Raw genomic sequence first — 21,195 nt, 5'->3', positions numbered from 1 at the left:
GTAAATTCCATGTTCTCCAGTCTGTCACTGTCATTAGCTATATGCTATCTTTATGGAAATTAGCAAAAATTACCATGTTCCACTATGCCCCCCTTCACACGGTTGCCTCTCAAAGGTCCTCCTTCTTCTGAGAGGAGAAGCGCTATGCCAACTCTCAGGGTTCCGCAAGCAGACTGAATTTAAATCTCTGCTAACCTGCTTAGCTGGTTACCTCTTTGTAGTTTGAATCTGCACAACTTTATGATATGGTTTTATTTTTCCAGTGTGCAATTTAGTTTTGTCCTAAACTCTTAATCGTATTTAATTCAATGTCTCATTCACTTAGTGCCAGTTAAGTGCTAAATACTACTCTTTGTAACAGGCAACCCTTTCCTGCCTCATATGCTGTAGCTACTCTCACATTTAATAATTTGTTCAGTCTGTCATCTTTCTTTGGGCCATCCTACCCTTATACCTGTAGACCCTGATATCCCCCCAAAACTATTTTCCTTGAAGACTTACTTTCTAACTCTAGTCCATCTTATTCTTCCTGTCTTCAGTCTGTCCCACTTGGTCATTCTGACATTCTGTGGTCACTAAGTTATGTAACCTTTCATGTCGACAAATATTTATTGATGATTCTCCCCACCCCCCATGTGCCTGGCACTGTTGTAGGCACTGAAGATGCAGTGGTGAATGAAACAAACCTTTGCTCTCATGTAACATATATTGTAGTAGGTAAGATGGATGGTAAACAAAGACTTATTTGACATGTGTGTCCTACTTGTCTTAGTAGGTAAAGAATGTAAAGGTCAGGGATAGGAATCATGTTTAAGAACAAAGAAATTATTTCAGTACCAGTCCAGGTAAAAGTATTTCCTAGATCATTATTGAAATTCTCAAAACCTGTCAGTGACCTTCATTTTAATTCACTATAGCTGAAAAATGTTTTGTGGCTTATGTTTGGTTTTTAGTGTGCTCTTAAAACTTATTGCAAAAGGTTGAGGCCAAGTAGTATAATCATATTGTATTTCTTATGAGGTGTTAAAAGTATATCATTTTAAAGATTTTACTTAATTTACTTTTTAGGGAGAGGGGAAGGGAGGGAGAAAGGGAAAGAAACATCAATTTATGTTTCTTTAAAATATATCAACTGGTTGCTTCTCTCAAGCCCTCAACTGGGGAACCTGGGCACATCTAGAAATGCAGTTGTATGTTATTTTTATTCTAATTTGTATATCTGGATTAGAGAATTTCTTGTGCTGTTTCTCAGCTTGGAGATATGTTATATGGCAGCCTAAATCAAATGTTAGAAATCTTAATTTTTGACAGGAGCTTTAACATGACGGGATAGTAGGTGGTGGTAGCTCTGGAACAGCTGTTTTCACGTGCTACGGAATTCTCATTTTGGTCCTGTCAGTGTAATTTTAAGTGGCGGTGTGGTGGGCATTTCCTCTTTGGATGGCCCTTCTGTTTAATTCAGGGTGGGTATCCATAGGTTGTCTAGGGCATCAGTGAAATTTCATCTTCATAATGTATGATGAGGTCTTCCCCCCTCCTCGAAAGCTGAATTCAACTTTAATAATGTTTTAGGCTTTAACAACTTAACTCAGCCTCCCAGTACTTGTTAGATATAAATTTTCATTGAGTGATCTTGCATCTGAGAACGGTCTTTTAAAATATCTCTTAGTACTCTTAAGGTTCACTTTCTCCCCCTCCTTTAAAAAATTTATATATTTTATGAAAACAGTTTTTAGCATCACTTAAAGTGCTCCCTATTTGCCCTTTTAAAAATATCTTTTTAAAAAGACTTAACTACAGCTTGAATAGGCACACATTTTTTTATTCAGGTAATAATTGACGTATAACATACTAGTTTAGGTGTATAACATAATAATTCAGTATTTTTATATGTTGGAAAATGATCACCACAATAAGTCTACTTAATATCTGTCACCATTCATAATTACAGTTTTTTTCCTTGTGATAAGAACTTTTAAGATCTCTCAGCAACTTTCAAATATGTAGTGTAGTATCATTAATTATAGTCATCACGTTGTACTAAAACATAATAAATCTTAACAATAACTATGTGAAAGGTTCTCTTATTTCCATTTTACAGTTGTGGAAACTGAGTAACTAAGTTACTGAGGAGTTAATGCCACTTACCCAGGATCATATAACTAGTAGCTGTAGAGCTAGAAAGAGGATAGACACAATCAGGTTCTAGAATAATTGCTTTTAACCACACAGTGTATTGTTTATTAAGTCACTGCTTGTCTTTGTAAAGATTAGAAAACACAGAATTATATAATGTTCCGTTTGTTAGTGGTAAACATGAGCCTTTTACTTTGATAAAACTTGATTCATTTATCCATTTATCAGCACCTATTTACTGAGTGTCTTCTGTGTTCCAGACACTGTTAAGTGCTGAGGTTTGAACAAGATGTACATAGATAGCCCTTGACCTCATGGATTTTATATTCCAGCAGAGAAGACAGAGGCTAATAAGTTGTTCAACTAATGATTGAATTACAGTTGTGATAGATGCTACAGAGGAGGAATTTAGAAGTAGAGTTCTTGACAGGGATTCCACCATGTTTTTAGAGGAGGATTCTTTGAGACAATGACATTTGAGCTAAGTGTTGAAAGAAGCCTACAGTAATGAAGTAGATTGTGTTCTTTACATTCTGTTTATTAAGACAGGGAAGTGATACAACAGAGAGTGAGAAAGGGTCTTTAGAGGTTTTATTCTGTCTGACCAGTATACAGAAAAGCCCCAGAAAATCCTACTGATTTGCTCACAAGTTTTTTTTAAGATTCCCATAAATAATGCAAATTAAAAATATAAATTTCTAAAAGTGTTTCAGTTGTTTGAGAAACTCACCCACGAGGTTTTTTTTCCTCATAGAAATAATGAGAAAATGACATATTACTGTTGCATTTACATTTAAAAGTGTCTTAGTTGTCTTCTTTTAGCCCTACTGGCAGCAAGGTTAAGCCCTTTATTTTTCTACCTGTAGCTAGAGTGACTTGAATAAAATTGAAAATGAACAAAAGAAAGAAAACACGGGAAAAAATTATGGTGCTTTAGCTGAAAATAACCTGAAGTTAATCCACATAATTTGACTCATTTATGTAGCAGTAGTGTTCACGAGTAATTTTTTATAACTACTAAAGTATTTTTATCTGTGTTGGGACTGCAGTGGAACTTCTTATACTATCTTTTCTATTCTCTGTTTAATCATTTTCTTATGTGAAATATTTCATTCCGTAATGCTCAGCCATTAGGTCATTATCATAAGACTCAGCCATTTTAAAGTCTTGCTTCATCAATGATCAAAGATAGAAAAGAAGCTCATGTTATATGTAACGAAGTGTACAGGAAAGTCACCATTTTCTTTTTTACTTCATCATTTCATTTTTGATAGATTGCAAAGGTTGACTGCAAGGAAATACTAGACATCATATGTAATTTGGAATCCGAGGGTCAGGATAACACAGCATTTGTTCTTTGTACGACCTACCTTACGCAGCAGCTCCAGACTGCAAGTGTGTATTGTTCTTGGTAAGTATATTTACATTTTACTCCCTTTGTTAGCGCATAGCATAGCAGTTGGGGTGTATGTAAAACATTGGTTTGTTCCAAATTTTAAGCCCAAGCAAATTAAATGATGACTTGTGAATAAACTTTTGCTTATAAGCTAACTCAATTAATGATGTCATTGATTTAATCTTTCTGGAAGAGCCTAAAAGTAAAGGGTAAAAAGTTTGAGCTCATCTTCATCATTCCATAGAGGGTTGTTGGTTAACTCCAATATGTGCCTTTCTCTTTAAAGATAACAAACATTATGTCAGTACAAAACAAATTGATGTTAGGTTGTTTTCCTTTACATTATTATATCAGAACTTTCTGTCTCTTACTTGGAAGCACACTAGTTATCTAGGTTTTTAGGTCAAACCTTCAGTAGAGAAGGTAGTCCATTTGAATAATAATTTCTTTTGTAATTTTGCTGCCATATAGCGAAATGCATTATTTTGGTTTTAATTCAGTTTATATCTTGTTTGCCTGCTGAGTACTTAGTTATTAAATAGGAAACAGTAGGTATAACCCATGGTTCTTTCATTCTAACTGTATTGAATCTATTTAGTCCAGAAGACAAACTTGGTACATAGGAAACCTCTAAAGTGCAAGAGTCTATCAGTAAGAAATCAGATTAGTGGTATCAACAATGTTATAGGAGGTTAGAAAAAGATGCTCGCTGTACACCAGTGTCAGGAAGGAGGTAGTCGAGCTTTAATTGAAAGAATGGGTTGGATCTGGATAATCCTAATTAGAGGAACCTTGAGTATTTTAGAAACTAAAGATAACTTTAGAAACATAATGAAGAAGTAAAGATGAAGTTGGGAATGAGCATTTTGTTTATAGGAAAACCTAGTAAACCTTTTTGTATACTCAGCCTTCATTCATCGCCATCTGGAGTATCTATGTGTATTTGTATAATTTTGTGTTAGTATCTTTTTGTATATTGCTATATTTTTTGTTTACTATTTTACATAGAAATGTTCCTGTATTGTGAATTATCTCACCCAGTCCTCATAGTAATCATTGCACAGATGAGGCAGGAGTGGCGGCTTAGAGGGATCAGGGAAGTCTTGTGATTGCTCAAGGTCTCAGGGCTCACATGGCAGAGCTGAGATTCAAGCCGGGGGGGGGGGGGGGGGGGGGNCGTGGGGGGGGGGGTTGACTCCTATCTAATCTGGTTGTCTTCTTGACAACCAGCCAGAATCCAATTCGAAGTCTTTACCACCAAATCTACTGTGCCTGAATTATATCTCTTGTGGGAAGGGAAATAGTGGGATAGCGACTTAAGTGTACTTTGTAATGATTGCTGTGGGCATTTTGTTAGGAAACGGAAAAAGAAGTGATAAATTTTCAAAATTCTTAAGTAGCAGTGAGGTTTTTGATTATTTAATCAAGAACAGGGTTTTATAATGCATTAGAGATTAGAGATTTTAGCTTCAGTAAAAGATGTTCACTTGACTGCCTTCAATAGCTCAGCTGGTAGAGTGGAGGACTGTAGGGGTTTATTCACATAAAAGAACAAACTCCTACTTTTCTTTCGTTTTTCACATTTTATTATTGTTGTTCAAGTACAGTTGTCTCCATTCTCCCTGCCAAACTCTTGTTTTTCTTATTATAGCTAACCCCTTTGCCTCTAATGAAAACAATGACTGTTAGTTGTAGTTAGGTTTTCAGTGCAAAGGATACATTAAATCCCATATGGGATGGGTTAGAAAGTGTTTTCAAAACTAGTCACACAGTTCTTATCTAATAACCCTGATATGGCTTCCCTTTCACAGTGACCCTTGCTTTTTTCCTTCCCTTTTCCACTCAGCTACCATTAGCCCTATTAAGGATGTTACCCTCTCTAGATTAATGCTCTTCCCCTGTAGCAGGAAAGGATTAACAGTGATTTCCCTCTTGTTGGCCTCCTGAGGAGCTATAATGAGTAAAGGAAAGAAAATCTTAAGTCACTTCGAACTTTGTTAAAAGCAAGCTTGTTCCAAGTAATTTAAAGATAAACAGAATCTAAAATTTCAGAATCTGGAAGCTTTTTGTTTACCCTTCTATTGTTTTCAATTTTTTAAGTGATATTTTTTATGAGATATTTGTAAAAATATGACAATAATGTTGGATATCATAATAACAATACACTTTTTAAAAGTATATTTATTTTTAGAGAGGAGAAGAGGAGGAGAAAGAGAGGGAGCGAAACATTGATGTGCAAGAGACATTGATTAGTTACCTCTTGTGCACCCCCAATCTGGGACCTGGCCTACAACCCAGGGAAGTGCCCTGACCAGGAGTTGAACCTGAGACCTTTTGGTTTGTAGGATGACCCCCCACCTACTGAGCTATATACCATTCATGGCAGCAGTCACTTAATTTTAAACATATATACATACTAGAATTTATTTATTGGAAATGTCATTCTTTAATGTAGTCACCATGGAAGATAATATTTGATATGTAAATTCTGTAACTATCACCCAAAACAGTTTTTTATTCTTACAGAAATTTCCTTCAGAAGCCCTGGCTGGTGTAGCTCAGTGGATTGAGCACAAGCCTGCGAACCAGAGGATCGTGGTTCGATTCCCAGTCAGGGTACATGCCTGTGTTGCAGGCCAGTTCCTGGCAGGGGACACATGATACATTGTGTGTCCTTGGCAGAGGCAACCATACATTGATATTTCTCTCCCTCTCTCCTTCCCTTCCCCTCTAAAGATAAGTAAATAAAATATTTAAAAAAAAAGAAATTTCCTTCAGAGACATTTACAAAACACATTAAAATATATTATTTTATAGTAGCAATCAGTGTTGATCTCAAAAGGTTTATTGCTTTATTTTTTTCTTTAAAGATTTTATTTAGAGAGAGGGGAACAGAGGGAGAAAGAGAGGGAGAGAAACATCAATGTGTGGTTGCCTTTCACACGCCCCCAGTCAGGGACATGGCCTGAAATGTAGGCATGTGTTGTGACTGGGAATCGAACTTGTGACTCTTTCGGTGCACAAACTGGCACTGAATCCACTGAACCACATTAGCCAGGGCACTTTTTTAAAAAAATCATTTCTACCCCTAAATTTTTGGTCATCTGCAAAATCAAAGAAGTGCTGGAAGAATTAATTTTTTTTTTAAAGATTTTATTTATTTATTTATTTATTTTTAGAGGGGAAGGAGAGAGGGAGAGAAACATCAATGTATGGTTGCCTTTTGTGCGTCCTCTGCTGGTAGCTAGCCCGCAGGGAACCAGCCCGCAACCCAGGCATGTGCCCTGACTGGGAGTCGAACCGCGATCGTCTGGTTCGCAGGCCCGCGCTCAATCCACAGTGCTACGCCAGCCAGGGCGGAAGAATGAATTTTGTATAGATGTCTAGCTGTGGTAATGTAATTAGGGTAGCCAAGCAAGTGAGAAAGATAACCATTTTGAGTGGGACAGTGTAATCACCACTGCTTATTTAAAAATAATGTCATTGGGTCCAATCACACTAAGCTTTCAGTGAGTGTTTGATAGGTTGGCCTTTCCTTCTGTAATTTCTCTGAGCTTAAACTTTATATATTATACATTTGTATGTCTTCAGATGTAATTTTCTGTCCTCTCCTAACTAGACTGTGATATACCAGGGTCACCATGTGTCAATATGTTACCTACTCACAGTTGAGTTCCCTGTACCTGGTGAAAATCATATATCTACATGTGTTCAGTGTAACTGAATTTTGTAGGAAAAAAGAGGTCACGAGAATCAACTCCTCATATTTTCAGGAGCCTTCTTAATGGCATGATCATTCCTTAATTCCACAAAGGTGTTTTTTTCCTCTACCTCATTTCTAAAATGCCTAAATTCTAGACCTTAGTGTGACATGTTAACTCAACTTTATGGGCCTCTTGCTATGCAGAAACACAGTGTAGTTTAAAGTTCTTGTTTAGTAGCTGCATTGCTGCCAGAATGCATTTCCTCCTATTTATAGAAACAAATTTCCTTTCCTGTTTTATGAATTTGTAGTGTGTTGACTTGAGGTAGTCACTGAGCTAATTTTAGAGTGCAGTAAGTCATCTGAACATTGGAGGCATCTATATAGTAGAATCATTTTTCATATATTCTTTAATGGTTGTCTAATTTTAAAAATCACATTACCATATTCATTGAAGAAGTTTTAGTCAGAGTGCATGGATGACCCAACAGGTTACAAATTACGATTCATTAGTGTTTCATTGCTCAGGTGTGCAAATTTGATTGGGTGATTAAAGTCACATACTGACATTCTCACAAGTAATTTATGGGTTATCGTTGTTTCAGGTTCATTTGACATGTTTGGGTGGGTAATAATTGTTTTATGAATTGTGATGTGAAAATATGTATACAAATATAAAATACCCCTTTTTAAAAGATTTTATTTTTTAGAGAGGTGGAGGGAGAGAGAAGGAGAGGGAGAGAAGCATCAGTTTGTGGCTGCCTCTTGCACAACCCCCACTGGGGACACAGCCCCTAACCCAGGCATGTGCCCTAGACTGAGAATTGAACTGGCGACCCTTTGATTCACAGGCTGGCACTCAGCCACTGAGCCACACCAGCCAGGACCAAAATACGTTTTTTTGTTCGTGGTTATTTGAAGTTAAAATAATGAGAGCTTGAAATTTTTAATTTGGAATAAACCAAGCTGTATTCTGATATTTTTTAATTATCAGAGATCTTAATTCTCAATCTGCCTTTTATTACATTATCAGATTTGCCTACTTAAACTTCTGGCTAGTCAGTGAATTTTTATTTTTAACCATTTTATCTTCATAATCAGGACTTACTGGCTTTGATAATTTTATCCTATTTAAGTAGGATAAATGTACATACAGGTACTTTGCGTTTTGTTTTTTTAATCCTCACCCAAGTATATGTTTATTGCTTTTATAAAGAGAGGAAAGAAGAACAAGAAAGAGAGAAACATCAATTGGTTGCCCCATATGTGCCTCAACCAGGGATCGAACCCCCAACCTATTGGTGTTACAAGACGACGCTCCAACCAACTTAGCCACTGGGCAGGGCACATACATGTATTTTGATCGATACTCTTTTTATATCTGAGCATATGCAATTTTCTCATTTCCTTTGTGCTTCAGAATTTTACATGATTCTCAAGTTTATATTACAAAAATGCTTACATCTGAATGAAGCAGTCTTGTGAGTTTAAAAATAAACTGTCATCCCAATTACTTGCCTGGCTGTTGGCTATTTTCAAAGCTGACCTATCTGAATTTTTACTTTTTCTCGTTTGGAAAGCAACAGTACTTGCCAAAGACAAATATTTAAACATGTTTAAAGTTAATTTTATTTGTTTTAGTTCAAATTTGCCATCATTAAATATTAAAAGCTCTAACCGTATATCTTTTGAGACATATATTCATTTAATCTTTGAAGCAAGTTTTGTATCTATGTAAGAATTTCGCCATATGGGAATCCCAGTTAGCTCTTTAAACGTATAAAAAAGTATTAAGTTCTATTAAATATTTTTATTTTCACCTATTATAAGAGGTAAACAAGCAAGCAAAATACAACCAGAGACACTGAAATAAAGAACAAACTGACAGTAACCAGAGAGTAGGTGGGGAGGGGGATAATGGGGAATAAAGGGAGAAGAGCCATCAAAGAACAGGCATAAGGGACAGATGGACAAAGCCAAAGGGGGTAGGTTTGCGGGTGGGGGGCATGGTGGGGTAAAAAGGGAGACAACTGTACGTAAGCAACAATAAAAAAGAGAAATTCTTTTTTTTTAAGATTTTACTTTCTTATTTTTAGAGAGGGGAAGGGAAGGAGAGAGGGGAAACATCAATGTGTGGTTGCCTCTCATGAGGCCCCCGCTGGGTCCAACAACCCAGGCATGTGCCCTAAACTGGGAATTGAACCGGTGACCCTTGGGTTCACAGGTTGGCACTCAGTCCACTGAGCCACACCAGCCAGAGCAAGAGGTACATTCTTGTAAGCAACACTCTTACAAGATGATCATAACTGTCTGACACAGTTTGACCTTGCTATAGCGACAAAGTCTTAACCTTTTCCTGTGCGGTCTCCTCTATTGAGACAAGCCATTATGTAGATTTAGTGTTAAAATAAATAAAAATAAAAAGAAGTATATTTATTTCTTAAGCTTCAGATTTGTAACTAGTTTCTTGGAATAGTCTGTTAATAGCAATAATAGGATATTAGTGCTCTATACTAGTTTATGAAAATAATATGGTTATCATTTTTTTTTAATCCTTACATGAGGGCAGTTTTTTTTGTTTTTTTGTTTTTTTTTTCATTGCTTTTAGAGATAGGCCATGGCGGGGCGGGGGAGAGAAGAGGAGAGGGGAGGAGAGAAGAGGATCATTGATGTGAGAGAGAAACATCAATTGGTTGCCTTCTCGGATGCATCCTGACCCAGGGGCCTAACCTACCCTGATCAGGAATTGAACCTGGGACCTTCGGTTTATAGGATGAGCAACACTATCCAGGGCATGGTTATTTATCACTTAAAAAGAGACAGAAACCCTGGCTGATGTAGCTCAGTGGATTGAGCGTGGGCCTGGTTCGATTCCCAGTCAGGGCACATGCCTGGGTTGCAGGCCAGTTCCCATCAGGGGATGCACGAGAGGCAACCATACATTGATACTTCTCTCCCTCTCTCCTTCCCTTCTCCTCTAAAAGATAAATAAATAAAAATCTTTAAAAAATTAAAAAAAAAAGACAGAGAGAACAGAGCCCCCCACCCCCCTTTTTTACCTTGCATTCACATCTTATATTCACACTAGCATTTCTATCTTTGGCATTTTTAAATTTCTAGTTGTTTTCCACGAGAATTTTCTCTTAACGCATTCAAGGTTTTACTTAACTTACTCTTTTCAAGCTTTTCTTTGTTTCCATAATGAGATACTTGTGGCATTCTTGTATTTTAGCCTTTTCCAAGAATACCAATTTACTAATTTTATTAGTAATATTTAAACATTTCAAAACACAGGGCTAAGTAGCATCATGACATTTTAGAGCTGGAAAAGGCCCATGAGATTAACGTGAAGAAGCGTACCCTTAAAGTATTTACTGGTTGGTTGTGTGTGGTTTTTGACAGTATAGCAGTAGGTGGTGACTCCTGCCCACTAGGGTAGTTGGGGCAATTACCAAAGTACAGGATGAGACCTTTTGGAACAGGTGGGAATGGTTTGGGAGGAAGCAATAGTGTGTTTTTGGTTTTTTTCCCTAGCTTTTGTTTACTGTCAATTTATTTTCACAGACCAAAAAGAAAGGATGGGGATGTAGATAACAACCACCATTTGCTTTAAATGCTTTACCTTATTCTTTTGTTTTATAGGGAATTGACTCTCTTTTGGAGTAAACTGCAAAGAAGAATCGACCCTTCGTTAGACACTTTTTTGGAGCGCTGTCGTCAGTTTGGTGTCATAGCTAAAACACAGCAGCATTTATTTTGCCTCATTAGAGTTGTACAGACTGAAGTGAGTAATTTATGCTTTCAATGCTGATTGTCCTGGAGGGAAGAAATGGGGGGGGCGGGATTACTCTCAGGCCACTCCTTTTAAATAATGGGACATAGCTATTTCTGCAGATTGACTTCTAGGGGCTCCACATTTTAGAGATTTGGGGTGAGTCTTAGGCTATTCTCTGTTTTTGTTTTGTTTGTTTTTAGTGTCTTCTCCTGACAGTTCTCCCTATATGCCCATATTTATAATGGCTCATGGGTATGTTCTATGGGTTACTTGTTTGACAAAATTCAAGAATTGTCTTAATTTTTAATTTATTTCCCCCCCAAGGATTATTATTATACTAAAATCAAGGCAGAGTTGTATCTTTGATATTTTCTGTCTCCTTTAATGTATTATTCCATATCCTATACTTTATTTGAAATATGTTGATCTTATTTTCTCCAGTGACTATAGGAAAAGGTAAAAACTATTATCAGAAGTAAATTCATGGTCAGATAAGTTAGGTGATAATTATTTCTTTTTAAAAAAAATTTATTTATTTATTTATTTTTAGAGAGAGGGAAAGGGAAGGAGAAAGAGTGGGAGAGAAGCATCAATGTGTGGTCGGTCGCCTTTCATGTGTCCCCCACTGGGGACCTGGCCTGCAGCCCTGGCATGTGCCCTGACTGGGAATCAAACCAGCGACCCCTTGATTCACAGGCCCATGTTCAATTCACTGAGCTACACCAGCCAGGGCAGGTGATAATTATTTCTAATCACTGTGAATGAAGTTGTGTCTCCTATCACAGAAAGGACATGTTCAAGTAATTATGGCGCTTGCCTTGTTTAAAAAAAAATTAGTGTTACAACTGGCCTTTAAAAAGTTTTGTTTTTGAATCATTAAGGAAAGTATTGGTTTTCTATTGCTGCATAACAGATTACCACAAAGACAACACCCATTTATTAGTTCATGGTTTTGTAGGACAGAAATCCAGCACAATGTGGCAAAGTTCAATCACAGGCTGAAATTGAGGTGTTGACCAGGCTGAATTTTTAACTGGATGCTCTGTAGAAAATCTGCTTTTCAGCTCATTCTTATTGTTGATGATATTCAGGTCCTAATTTTCTTGATATCAGCCACAATCTGTTTTTAGCTTCTAGAAGCCTCCCTCATTCTATGCCTCTTTCAAGCCAGCAAAGGCACTAAGAATCCTCTTCCTTCACATCTGATCTCTTCCATCTGACTTCCAGACTTCCACTGAAAGGGATTGAGTGGTTAGGTCAAGCCCAGTTAGATATTCCACCTCTTTTAAGATCAACTGAATTGGATTCTTTCTTACATCTGTAAAGCCCCTGTTGCCATGTACCCTAATGGAATCACAGGAGTGAAATGTCACATTTACCGGTTCCACTTACACTCCAGGGAATGAGATTATACAAAATGAAGGCCATTGAGGGCCATCTTAGAATTGTACTTACCACAAGGAACTACAGAACCTGGGAAATCTGCTAGAAGATGAGGAGAGTGGGTTTCTAAGACCAAGGAATTTGATGTACATCTGTGTAACCAGAACCCATTTCTCCTTAATCCTTGTCTAAGTACTTTCCACTCTACTCCTATTTATGATATTTAGCCTAAAAGGTAGGAAGCATGGACAGGTAGGTGGAAGGGAGGCAGTGAGTATAGAATTTCTTTCAAATGAAGAGACCTACCTCTAGCTTTTTATTTTTTTAATCCTCACCCAAGGATATGTGTATTGATTTTAGAGAGAGGAAGGTAGAGGGGGAGAGAGAAACATCCATCAGTTGCCTCCCATATGCACCCTGACAAGGGATCAAACCTGCAACCTAGGTATGTGTCCTGACCAGGAATCGCATCTGCAACCTTTTGGTGTACAGGACACCTCTCCAATGAACTGAGCCACTCGGCCAGGGTGCCTCTAGCTCTTTAAAAGAGAGCGGTGATCTAATCTAAGTCAATTTTGTTGTAGTTCTACCGTGAATGGTAGGAATCCTATAATAGTAGTGGCTTAAAGAAGATAGAAGTTTCTCTCTCGTTTAGGTAGATAATCCAGGTAGACCGGCCAGGGTTGCTTTAGTTGCTTCCAGATTCATTTTGTCTTTGTCAACACATAGGTTCCATCTCATATTCCAAAAACTATTCCAAACGCAGCTGTAATGTCTCCATTCCAGATAGCAAGAAGGGAGATGGGCAAAAACATACTCTGACACACCTTTCTGCACTCCCTCCAATACACACACCCACGGCCACATCTAGCTGCAGGGGAGGCTAGCATATATATTCATTTTCTGGGCGACTTTGTAGCCAAATAAAAATCAGGTGTTCTGCTTTTGTAGAATAGAGGAAAGGATACTGGGAGATATCCAGCAATGGGTCTCATAGCCCTAGGCATGGAAACGGTTAATGATGCTGAAAAGCTTGTGTGCGTGTTAGGTCTGTTACAGAAAGCAACAGTGTATAATGGAGAGAGTGCTTTGTAATAGTGTCTCTTTGTTTTTCAGGGTTCAATTTTCTCTAAATAGCTTAACCAGACATTCACTTAAAGGTGCTTATTAAGACGTGTTAAACTTGAATTCTGTGACCTGAGAAAGTCATAAGTGGAGGGAATACTTTAGAGAATCCAGGGTGTCTCTGAAGACTTTCAAAATAGTACGACAGAATGAATGTAGATGCAGCTATATTTTGAATTGGAAGGTATAAGAAGAGGGACCATCTTGAATCCAGTTTATTTGGTCATGGGGCCCTTTTGGTGAAACATATGGTACTATTGTTTTTGCAAAACATGTCCTTATGTAGTTTAATCCCTTATCTTTAGTAGGTGTATGATTTGTCAGAATCATACACCTAGTTCACAGCAGAGTCAGGACTAGATTGATCTTGACAAATTGCATAATGTGGTACAAGGTTATCACTTGTAAGTCCTAGCACAGAGGACTTGGAAAAAGCTGGGTAAATTTTAAAATAATTCATAGGTTCTCAATAGTTATTATTGTTTTGGAAGACTTAATTTGTTTTGGAAGACTCTGAAATAAACAGAATGTCTGTTTTTTTTTCCTTTTTTAAGGTTTTATTTATTCATTTTTAGAGAGGGGAAGAACAGGAGAGAGAGGGAGAGAAATATCAATGTGTGGTTGCCACTCATGCACCCTATACTGGGGACCAGGGCAACACAGGCATATGCCCTGACTGGGAATCGAACTGGCAACTCTTTGGTTCACAGTCTGCACTCAATCCACTGAGCTACACCAGCCAGGGCAGAATGTCCATTTTTTCTTAAGCAGCCTAATGTGGTTGAAATGGTAAAATTTGTGAAATCAGTAAGAACACTTTAAAAAAAACAACTAGAAATACCATTATATATTCTGAACAGATAGGCCAAGCATTTACTTGTTTAAAGAGTAGTGAGTAACTTAGTAGGATATGGAATGTGGAGCTGAATTTTTAACAAATTGGTGGGCATGCATAAATTGGTGGCTTTAAAACCAGGAAGGTGAGAGAACAAAGAGTGACTTAGTGTATTGTATTAAAGGCACATGGGATATAGCCAAGTCAGTTAAGCTTTGGAGTCAGTATTGGCTGTAAAGTAGTTAAGAGCTCATACTCTGGAAAAAGATTGCTTTAAAGTTTAAATCTTTGCTCCTCTGCTCACCAGATGGTTACATTGGGCAACTGACCTGAGCCCTGGTTTCTTATGTACAAAATGAGGACAATGTATGCAAAGGATTTACTTAGAATAGTGCCTAGGATGTATGTAGTAAGGGTTCTCTAAATTAATGGCAATTATTTCTTTGTGTTTCCAGAACTTTGAATGGTGCCCAACATGAAATAATTTGTTTAGCAAATTGATTACTGATTTAAACAGTGGAATTTATCCTCAGTTGTTTTACATGGTATTCTGTTAAATATTTACTATGTGCCAACATTGAAGTAATCATTTTCTATTATCTTCATTTTTATAACAGTGTTATAGGGAAATCTAATACTACCATTGCAATTACCATTGTACAGATGAGGAAACTGAGACATAGAGGAATTAAGAACTTGTCACTGTAGTGAAGCTAGGGTTTAAGGACAAAGTCTGACTTAAAATGCTGTGCTCTTAAATAATGCATTTTAAGCTATTCTGCTATATAATCCTGATTTTCTTTGCTCATATTATATACCAATTCCATTTCAGCCTCTCCTATAAAAAAGTCATCATCTTGTATGCACTAATTTTTTACTTGTTTTCTGAGAACCTGCTGCCACAGAGAAACTTTCTGATTTCTGTTGTTTTTCCCTGGGAAGCTTGAGATTCAGTATACCTATAACATTTAAGTATTGATTCTTTTAGGAAGAGATGAGGAGAATCATTTATTTTAGCCTTGAGGTTTTGAAAACTTTGAAGTGTTCATAACACATGAATTTCTTACTTTGAATTCTATATTAAACTCGTTTATACATTTTTCCTCTTGCACACATTTAAACTCTGTTCTTTTTTAAAATTTTAATTGTTGTTCAAGTACAGTTTTCTGTCTTTTACTAAATTCTATTCTTGATACCCAACTTAAGATAAAATCTTTTTTTATCATTTGGTGACCTTATTTATCCTGAATTCCTTTGCCTTTATTGTTTATATGTTCTGACACAGGTAAATTACTTGAGGGTTAGGTCAATTACTTCAGGGTTTGATACACAGGTAAATTACTTGAGGGTTAGGGACTCTGTTATTTTCTGTAATAAAAACAATAACTTTTCTTCCCTGCAGGCACAAGATGCTGGTCTTGGAGTTTCCATTTTACTGTGTGTCAGAGCTCTTCAACTCAGATCAAGTGAGGATGAAGAAATGAAGGCATCAGTTTGTAAAACAATTGCTTGTCTTTTACCAGAAGATTTAGAAGTTAGACGAGCCTGTCAACTCACAGAATTCTTAATTGAACCCAGTTTGGATGGGTTTAATATGTTGGAAGAACTATATTTGCAACCAGATCAAAAATTTGATGAAGAAAATGCACCGGTTCCAAATTCTCTTCGATGTGAGCTCTTATTAGCTTTAAAAGCCCACTGGCCTTTTGATCCTGAGTTTTGGGATTGGAAAACTTTAAAACGACACTGCCACCAACTCCTAGGACAGGAGGCCTCAGATTCTGATGATGATCTGAGTGGCTATGAAATGTCTATAAATGACACAGATGTTTTAGAATCATTTCTCAGTGACTCTGAGGAAGGTAAAGAAGATAAACAATATAGAAGAAGAGATCTGACAGATCAGCACAAGGAGAAAAGAGATAAAAAGCCCATTGGTTCTTCTGAAAGATACCAGAGGTGGCTTCAGTATAAATTTTTCTGTTTGTTATGTAAGCGGGAATGTATAGAGGCCAGGATTCTTCATCATTCTAAGATGCACATGGAAGATGGAATTTACACTTGTCCAGTTTGTATTAAAAAGTTCAAGAGAAAAGAAATATTTGTCCCTCATGTGATGGAACATGTTAAAATGCCACCAAGCAGAAGAGACCCCTCTAGAAAGAAATTACTGTTGAAAGGCTCTCAAAAGGGAATTTGTCCCAAGAGTCCCTCTGCAGCCCTGGAGCAAAATCAGTCATTGAATGAACAAACCAAAGGAGAGTCTCATGAATATGTCACATTCAGCAAATTAGAAGATTGTCACCTGCAAGACAGAGATTTGTACCCATGTCCCGGCACAGACTGTTCCCGTGTGTTTAAGCAGTTTAAATACTTAAGTGTACATCTTAAAGCTGAACACCAAAATAATGATGAAAATGCCAAGCACTACTTGGATATGAAAAATAGGAGAGAGAAGTGTACTTACTGTCGACGACATTTCATGTCTGCGTTTCACCTGCGGGAGCATGAACAAGTGCACTGTGGTCCTCAGCCTTATATGTGTGTATCTATAGATTGCTATGCTAGGTTTGGATCAGTGAATGAACTACTTAACCATAAACAGAAACATGATGATCTGCGTTATAAATGTGAATTAAATGGCTGTAATATTGTTTTCAGTGACTTGGGACAGCTTTACCACCACGAAGCACAACATTTTAGGGATGCATCTTACACATGTAATTTTGTTGGCTGTAAAAAGTTCTATTATTCCAAAATTGAATACCAGAATCACCTCTTAATGCATAATGTTGAAAGTTCAAATGGAGAAGTGAAGAAATCAGTAAAACTTGAGGAGCCTGCAGCAGGTGAAAAACAAGAGTGTATTGATCAGCCCCATCTACTTGACCAAACTGATAAATCACATTTACCTGAGGATCTTCTTTTCTGTGCAGGATCAGCTAGTTCTCAAATAGAACCTGCAGAAAATCTGAAAGAAAACAGTGATAGTAATTCCAGTGACCAGTTAAGTCACAGCTCTTCCGCTTCTGTGAATGAAGAGTTAATTGACACACTCGATCACCCTGAAACCATGCAGGATATATTGTTATCTCATGAGAAAGTCTTTGTGTCCTCCAGCTTGAAAGAGAAATGCTCCAGTGTGGCAATTTGTTTTGATGGGACTAAGTTTACCTGTGGTTTTGATGGCTGTGGTTCTACATACAAAAATGCAAAAGGGATGCAGAAGCATCTACGAAAGGTTCATCCATATCATTTTAAACCCCCAAAAATAAAAACAAAAGATCTCTTCCCCTGCTTGGGTAATGAACACAGTCAAACAACTGTAAAGTTTGATGCAGAAACTAAACCCAGCTCAGATACAAACAGTGACTCCCCAGATGGAGGTGTAGATCACAATATTCATACTAAATGTAAACGAGAACATCAAGGTTATTCTTCTGAATCCTCCATTTGTGCTTCTAAAAGGCCATGTACAGAGGATACCATGTTGGAACTTCTGTTGCGCTTGAAACATTTAAGCTTGAAAAACTCAATGACACATGGATCTTTCTCAGGGTCATTGCAGGGGTACCCATCCAGTGGTGCTAAGTCTCTTCAATCAGTTTCACCCAATATCACAGACCTTAATTTTCAGAATCAAGATGAAAATATGCCAAGTCAGTACCTTGCACAGTTGGCAGCTAAGCCTTTTTTCTGTGAGCTTCAAGGATGCAAATATGAATTTGTGACCAGAGAGGCTTTGTTAATGCATTATCTTAAAAAGCATAATTATTCAAAAGAAAAAGTCCTCCAGTTAACCATGTTTCAACATCGGTATTCCCCATTCCAGTGTCATATTTGCCAAAGGTCATTTACAAGAAAAACACACCTTAGGATCCATTATAAAAATAAACATCAAATAGGCACTGACAGAGTAACTCACAAACTATTAGATAATGAAAAATGTGATCATGAAGGCCCATGCTCAGTCGATAGGTTGAAAGATGATTGTTCTGCTGAACTTGGAGGTGATCCCAACAGTAACTCTGAGAAGCCACATTGTCATTCTAAAAAGGATGAATGCAGTTCAGAAACAGATTTAGAGTCATCTTGTGAAGAAACAGAAAGTAAAACATCTGATATTTCATCGCCAATAGGTAGCCATAGAGAAGAACAAGAAGGAAGAGAGGGGAGAGGTAGCAGGAGGACTGTTGCTAAAGGAAATCTCTGCTATATTTTGAATAAATACCACAAACCATTCCATTGTATCCATAAAACTTGCAACTCTTCATTCACCAATCTAAAAGGCTTGATTCGCCATTACAGAACTGTACATCAGTACAACAAAGAACAGTTGTGTTTAGAGAAAGACAAAGCAAGAACCAAAAGGGAACTTGTCAAATGTAAAAAGATATTTGCTTGCAAATATAAAGAATGTAACAAACGTTTCCTGTGTTCCAAAGCTCTTGCTAAGCACTGTAGTGACTCTCATAACCTAGACCATATTGAAGAGCCTAAAGTGCTTTCTGAAGCTGAATCTGCAGCAAGGTTTTCCTGTAACCAGCCTCAGTGCCCTGCTGTGTTTTATACATTCAGCAAGTTGAAGCACCACTTGATGGAACAGCATAATATTGAAGGAGAAATACATTCAGATTATGAAATTCATTGTGATCTTAATGGTTGTGGCCAGATTTTCACCCATCGCAGTAATTATTCTCAACATGTCTATTACCGGCATAAGGACTATTATGACGATCTGTTCAGAAGCCAGAAAGTGGCAAATGAAAGGCTACTAAGGAGTGAAAAGGTGTGTCAAACAGCTCTCACTCAGGGGCATGAACATCAGACTACCAGGAGGTCATTTAATGCTAAGGCTAAAAAATGTGGCTTTATGAAAGAAAAGAAAGCTCCAATTACTTTTAAAACAAGAGCTGAAGCCCTTCATATGTGCGTGGAGCATTCTGAGCATACACAGTACCCCTGCATGGTTCAAGGATGCTTATCCGTGGTGAAGTTGGAGAGCAGTATAGTGAGGCATTACAAACGTACCCATCAGATGAGTAGTGCCTATTTAGAGCAGCAGATGGAAAATCTTGTCATTTGTGTTAAGTACGGTACCAAAATTAAGGAGGAGCCGCCTTCTGAAATAGAGCCCTACATAAAGAAAGAAGAAGATGGAAGCTGTGAATCAGAGCACACGAAGCACAGCCATTCCCTAGGTGAAAATAGCATACCTGTCCAAAACACCGAATGCCTTCATCCAGGTGAAAGGGATGGAGGTCAGAAAGGATGTACTGAAAGCAGCCAAGTATTTGAAGCAGATAGTCTGCTTTACAGAGGAACTTTGAAATGCAGCCATAGTTCAGAAACCACTTCTTTGGAACAGTGTAATATAGTTCAGCCTCCTCCTTGTAAAATAGAAAATTCCATACCTGATCCTGATGGGACTGAAAACGGGACTTACTTCACAAGTTTCCAGCTGCCTTTACCAAGGATCAAAGACTCAGAAAATGGGCAGCAAAGTTCAGGGCAAGAAAACACTGTAAAGAATTCAACCCATGCCCCAAAAGAGAATTTTAGGAAGCACCCACAGCCCAGGTCATTTGATTTGAAGACTTACAAACCTATGGGATTTGAATCTTCATTTCTGAAATTTATTCAGGAAAGTGAAGAGAAGGAAGACGATTTTGATGATTGGGAGCCTTCAGAGCACTTAACATTAAGTACTTCTTCACAATCCAGTAATGACTTGACAGGGACTGTTATGGCAAATAACATGGTGAATGACAAGGACCCTGAAGTTGACATACCTCATTCTTCCAGTGACTCTGCAATTCACGAGGACCTGACTGCAATCCCACCTTTAATAGTAGCTGAGACGACAACGACAGTTCCTTCCTTGGAAAACCTGAGAGTCGTATTGGACAAAGCATTAACAGACTGTGGAGAGCTTGCCTTAAAACAGCTTCATTATCTTCGGCCAGTGGTTGTCCTTGAAAGATCTAAGTTTTCCACACCAATTTTAGACTTGTTTCCAGCAAAAAAAACAGATGAGCTTTGTGTAGGAAGTTCCTAAACAGCAATTTTTATTTTGAAACAGACTAGCTCCAACACTGCAACATGGGACAATTGCCAACTCGAACAAAGGCTGAGAACCAGCCATACCATTGTTTAAGGTAGAATAGGCTGTGTATTTACATGAATGTATAATATCTATGTCAGCACTATTGGCTGAGTCCATTAGCTCTCCAGTTGGTTTATTGATTGGGTTTTTGTTTATTAAAAATAAGAAATGGAACTGTACTCTTGTTTGGTGCTAATTAATACATCAAAATATATTGGGGCTTCCTTTTTCAAATTAAGTGTGCATGATTGTATATGGAACAAATACTATGATCCCAGGGTGGGAGGGCTGGGGAAGGGGATATGGAGTTCTTACTTGACTTGAATGTGCACCCAAGGGTGCTTTGTGTAATATATTGTACACTACAGCATCTTATATTTTTTGAGTTGAGTTTCAATAAATTACAATTTTTCACCCATTTCTTGTTTACTCAAAGAATTTTCACGTCACACATAAGCTGGAAGTACACTCATATTTTCTAGAATGTGCATTTCTATTTTACACTAGTAGTTTTTTGTTGCCTATTAATAAGCCCGTTCAGAGGAAGCTTCTTTTTGAATGACTACTGTCTTGAAATTTTTGTGGAAAGAAAATGTTCACATTGAGTAATAAGCAACAGGAATTAAGATAGCTCCCACAACAGAATTATCTAGGTAGAAAGGAGATGGTATGCCAAGCAGAATGTGACGGGCATAGCAGACTCAAAGGTGTGAAGTCATGTGTCCAGGGAACTACA

At 37.5% G+C, this 21,195-nt stretch overlaps 1 protein-coding gene across 2 annotated transcripts in view; it reads left to right on the top strand.

Moving 5' to 3' along the window:
* RLF (RLF zinc finger) overlaps positions 1–20,874 on the top strand; it is an 85,784-nt gene extending 64,910 nt beyond the window's left edge. For both annotated transcript variants that reach the window (XM_037032569.1, XM_037032570.1), the window contains 3 exons: positions 3,411–3,547; positions 10,878–11,019; positions 15,756–20,874. In XM_037032569.1, the coding sequence (XP_036888464.1) occupies positions 3,411–3,547; positions 10,878–11,019; positions 15,756–20,411 (4,935 nt within the window). In that variant the 3' untranslated portion in view covers positions 20,412–20,874. The remainder of the gene's footprint in view (positions 1–3,410; positions 3,548–10,877; positions 11,020–15,755) is intronic.
* The last annotated feature ends 321 nt before the right edge of the window (positions 20,875–21,195 follow it).

The sequence above is a fragment of the Sturnira hondurensis genome, unplaced genomic scaffold (assembly GCF_014824575.4).
Source record: "Sturnira hondurensis isolate 20B ecotype Veracruz unplaced genomic scaffold, ASM1482457v3 Scaffold0021490, whole genome shotgun sequence".
Classification (NCBI taxonomy): domain Eukaryota; kingdom Metazoa; phylum Chordata; class Mammalia; order Chiroptera; family Phyllostomidae; genus Sturnira; species Sturnira hondurensis.
Note: the sequence above shows the minus strand (reverse complement) of the source record. Positions and strands in the feature narration are given on the sequence as shown.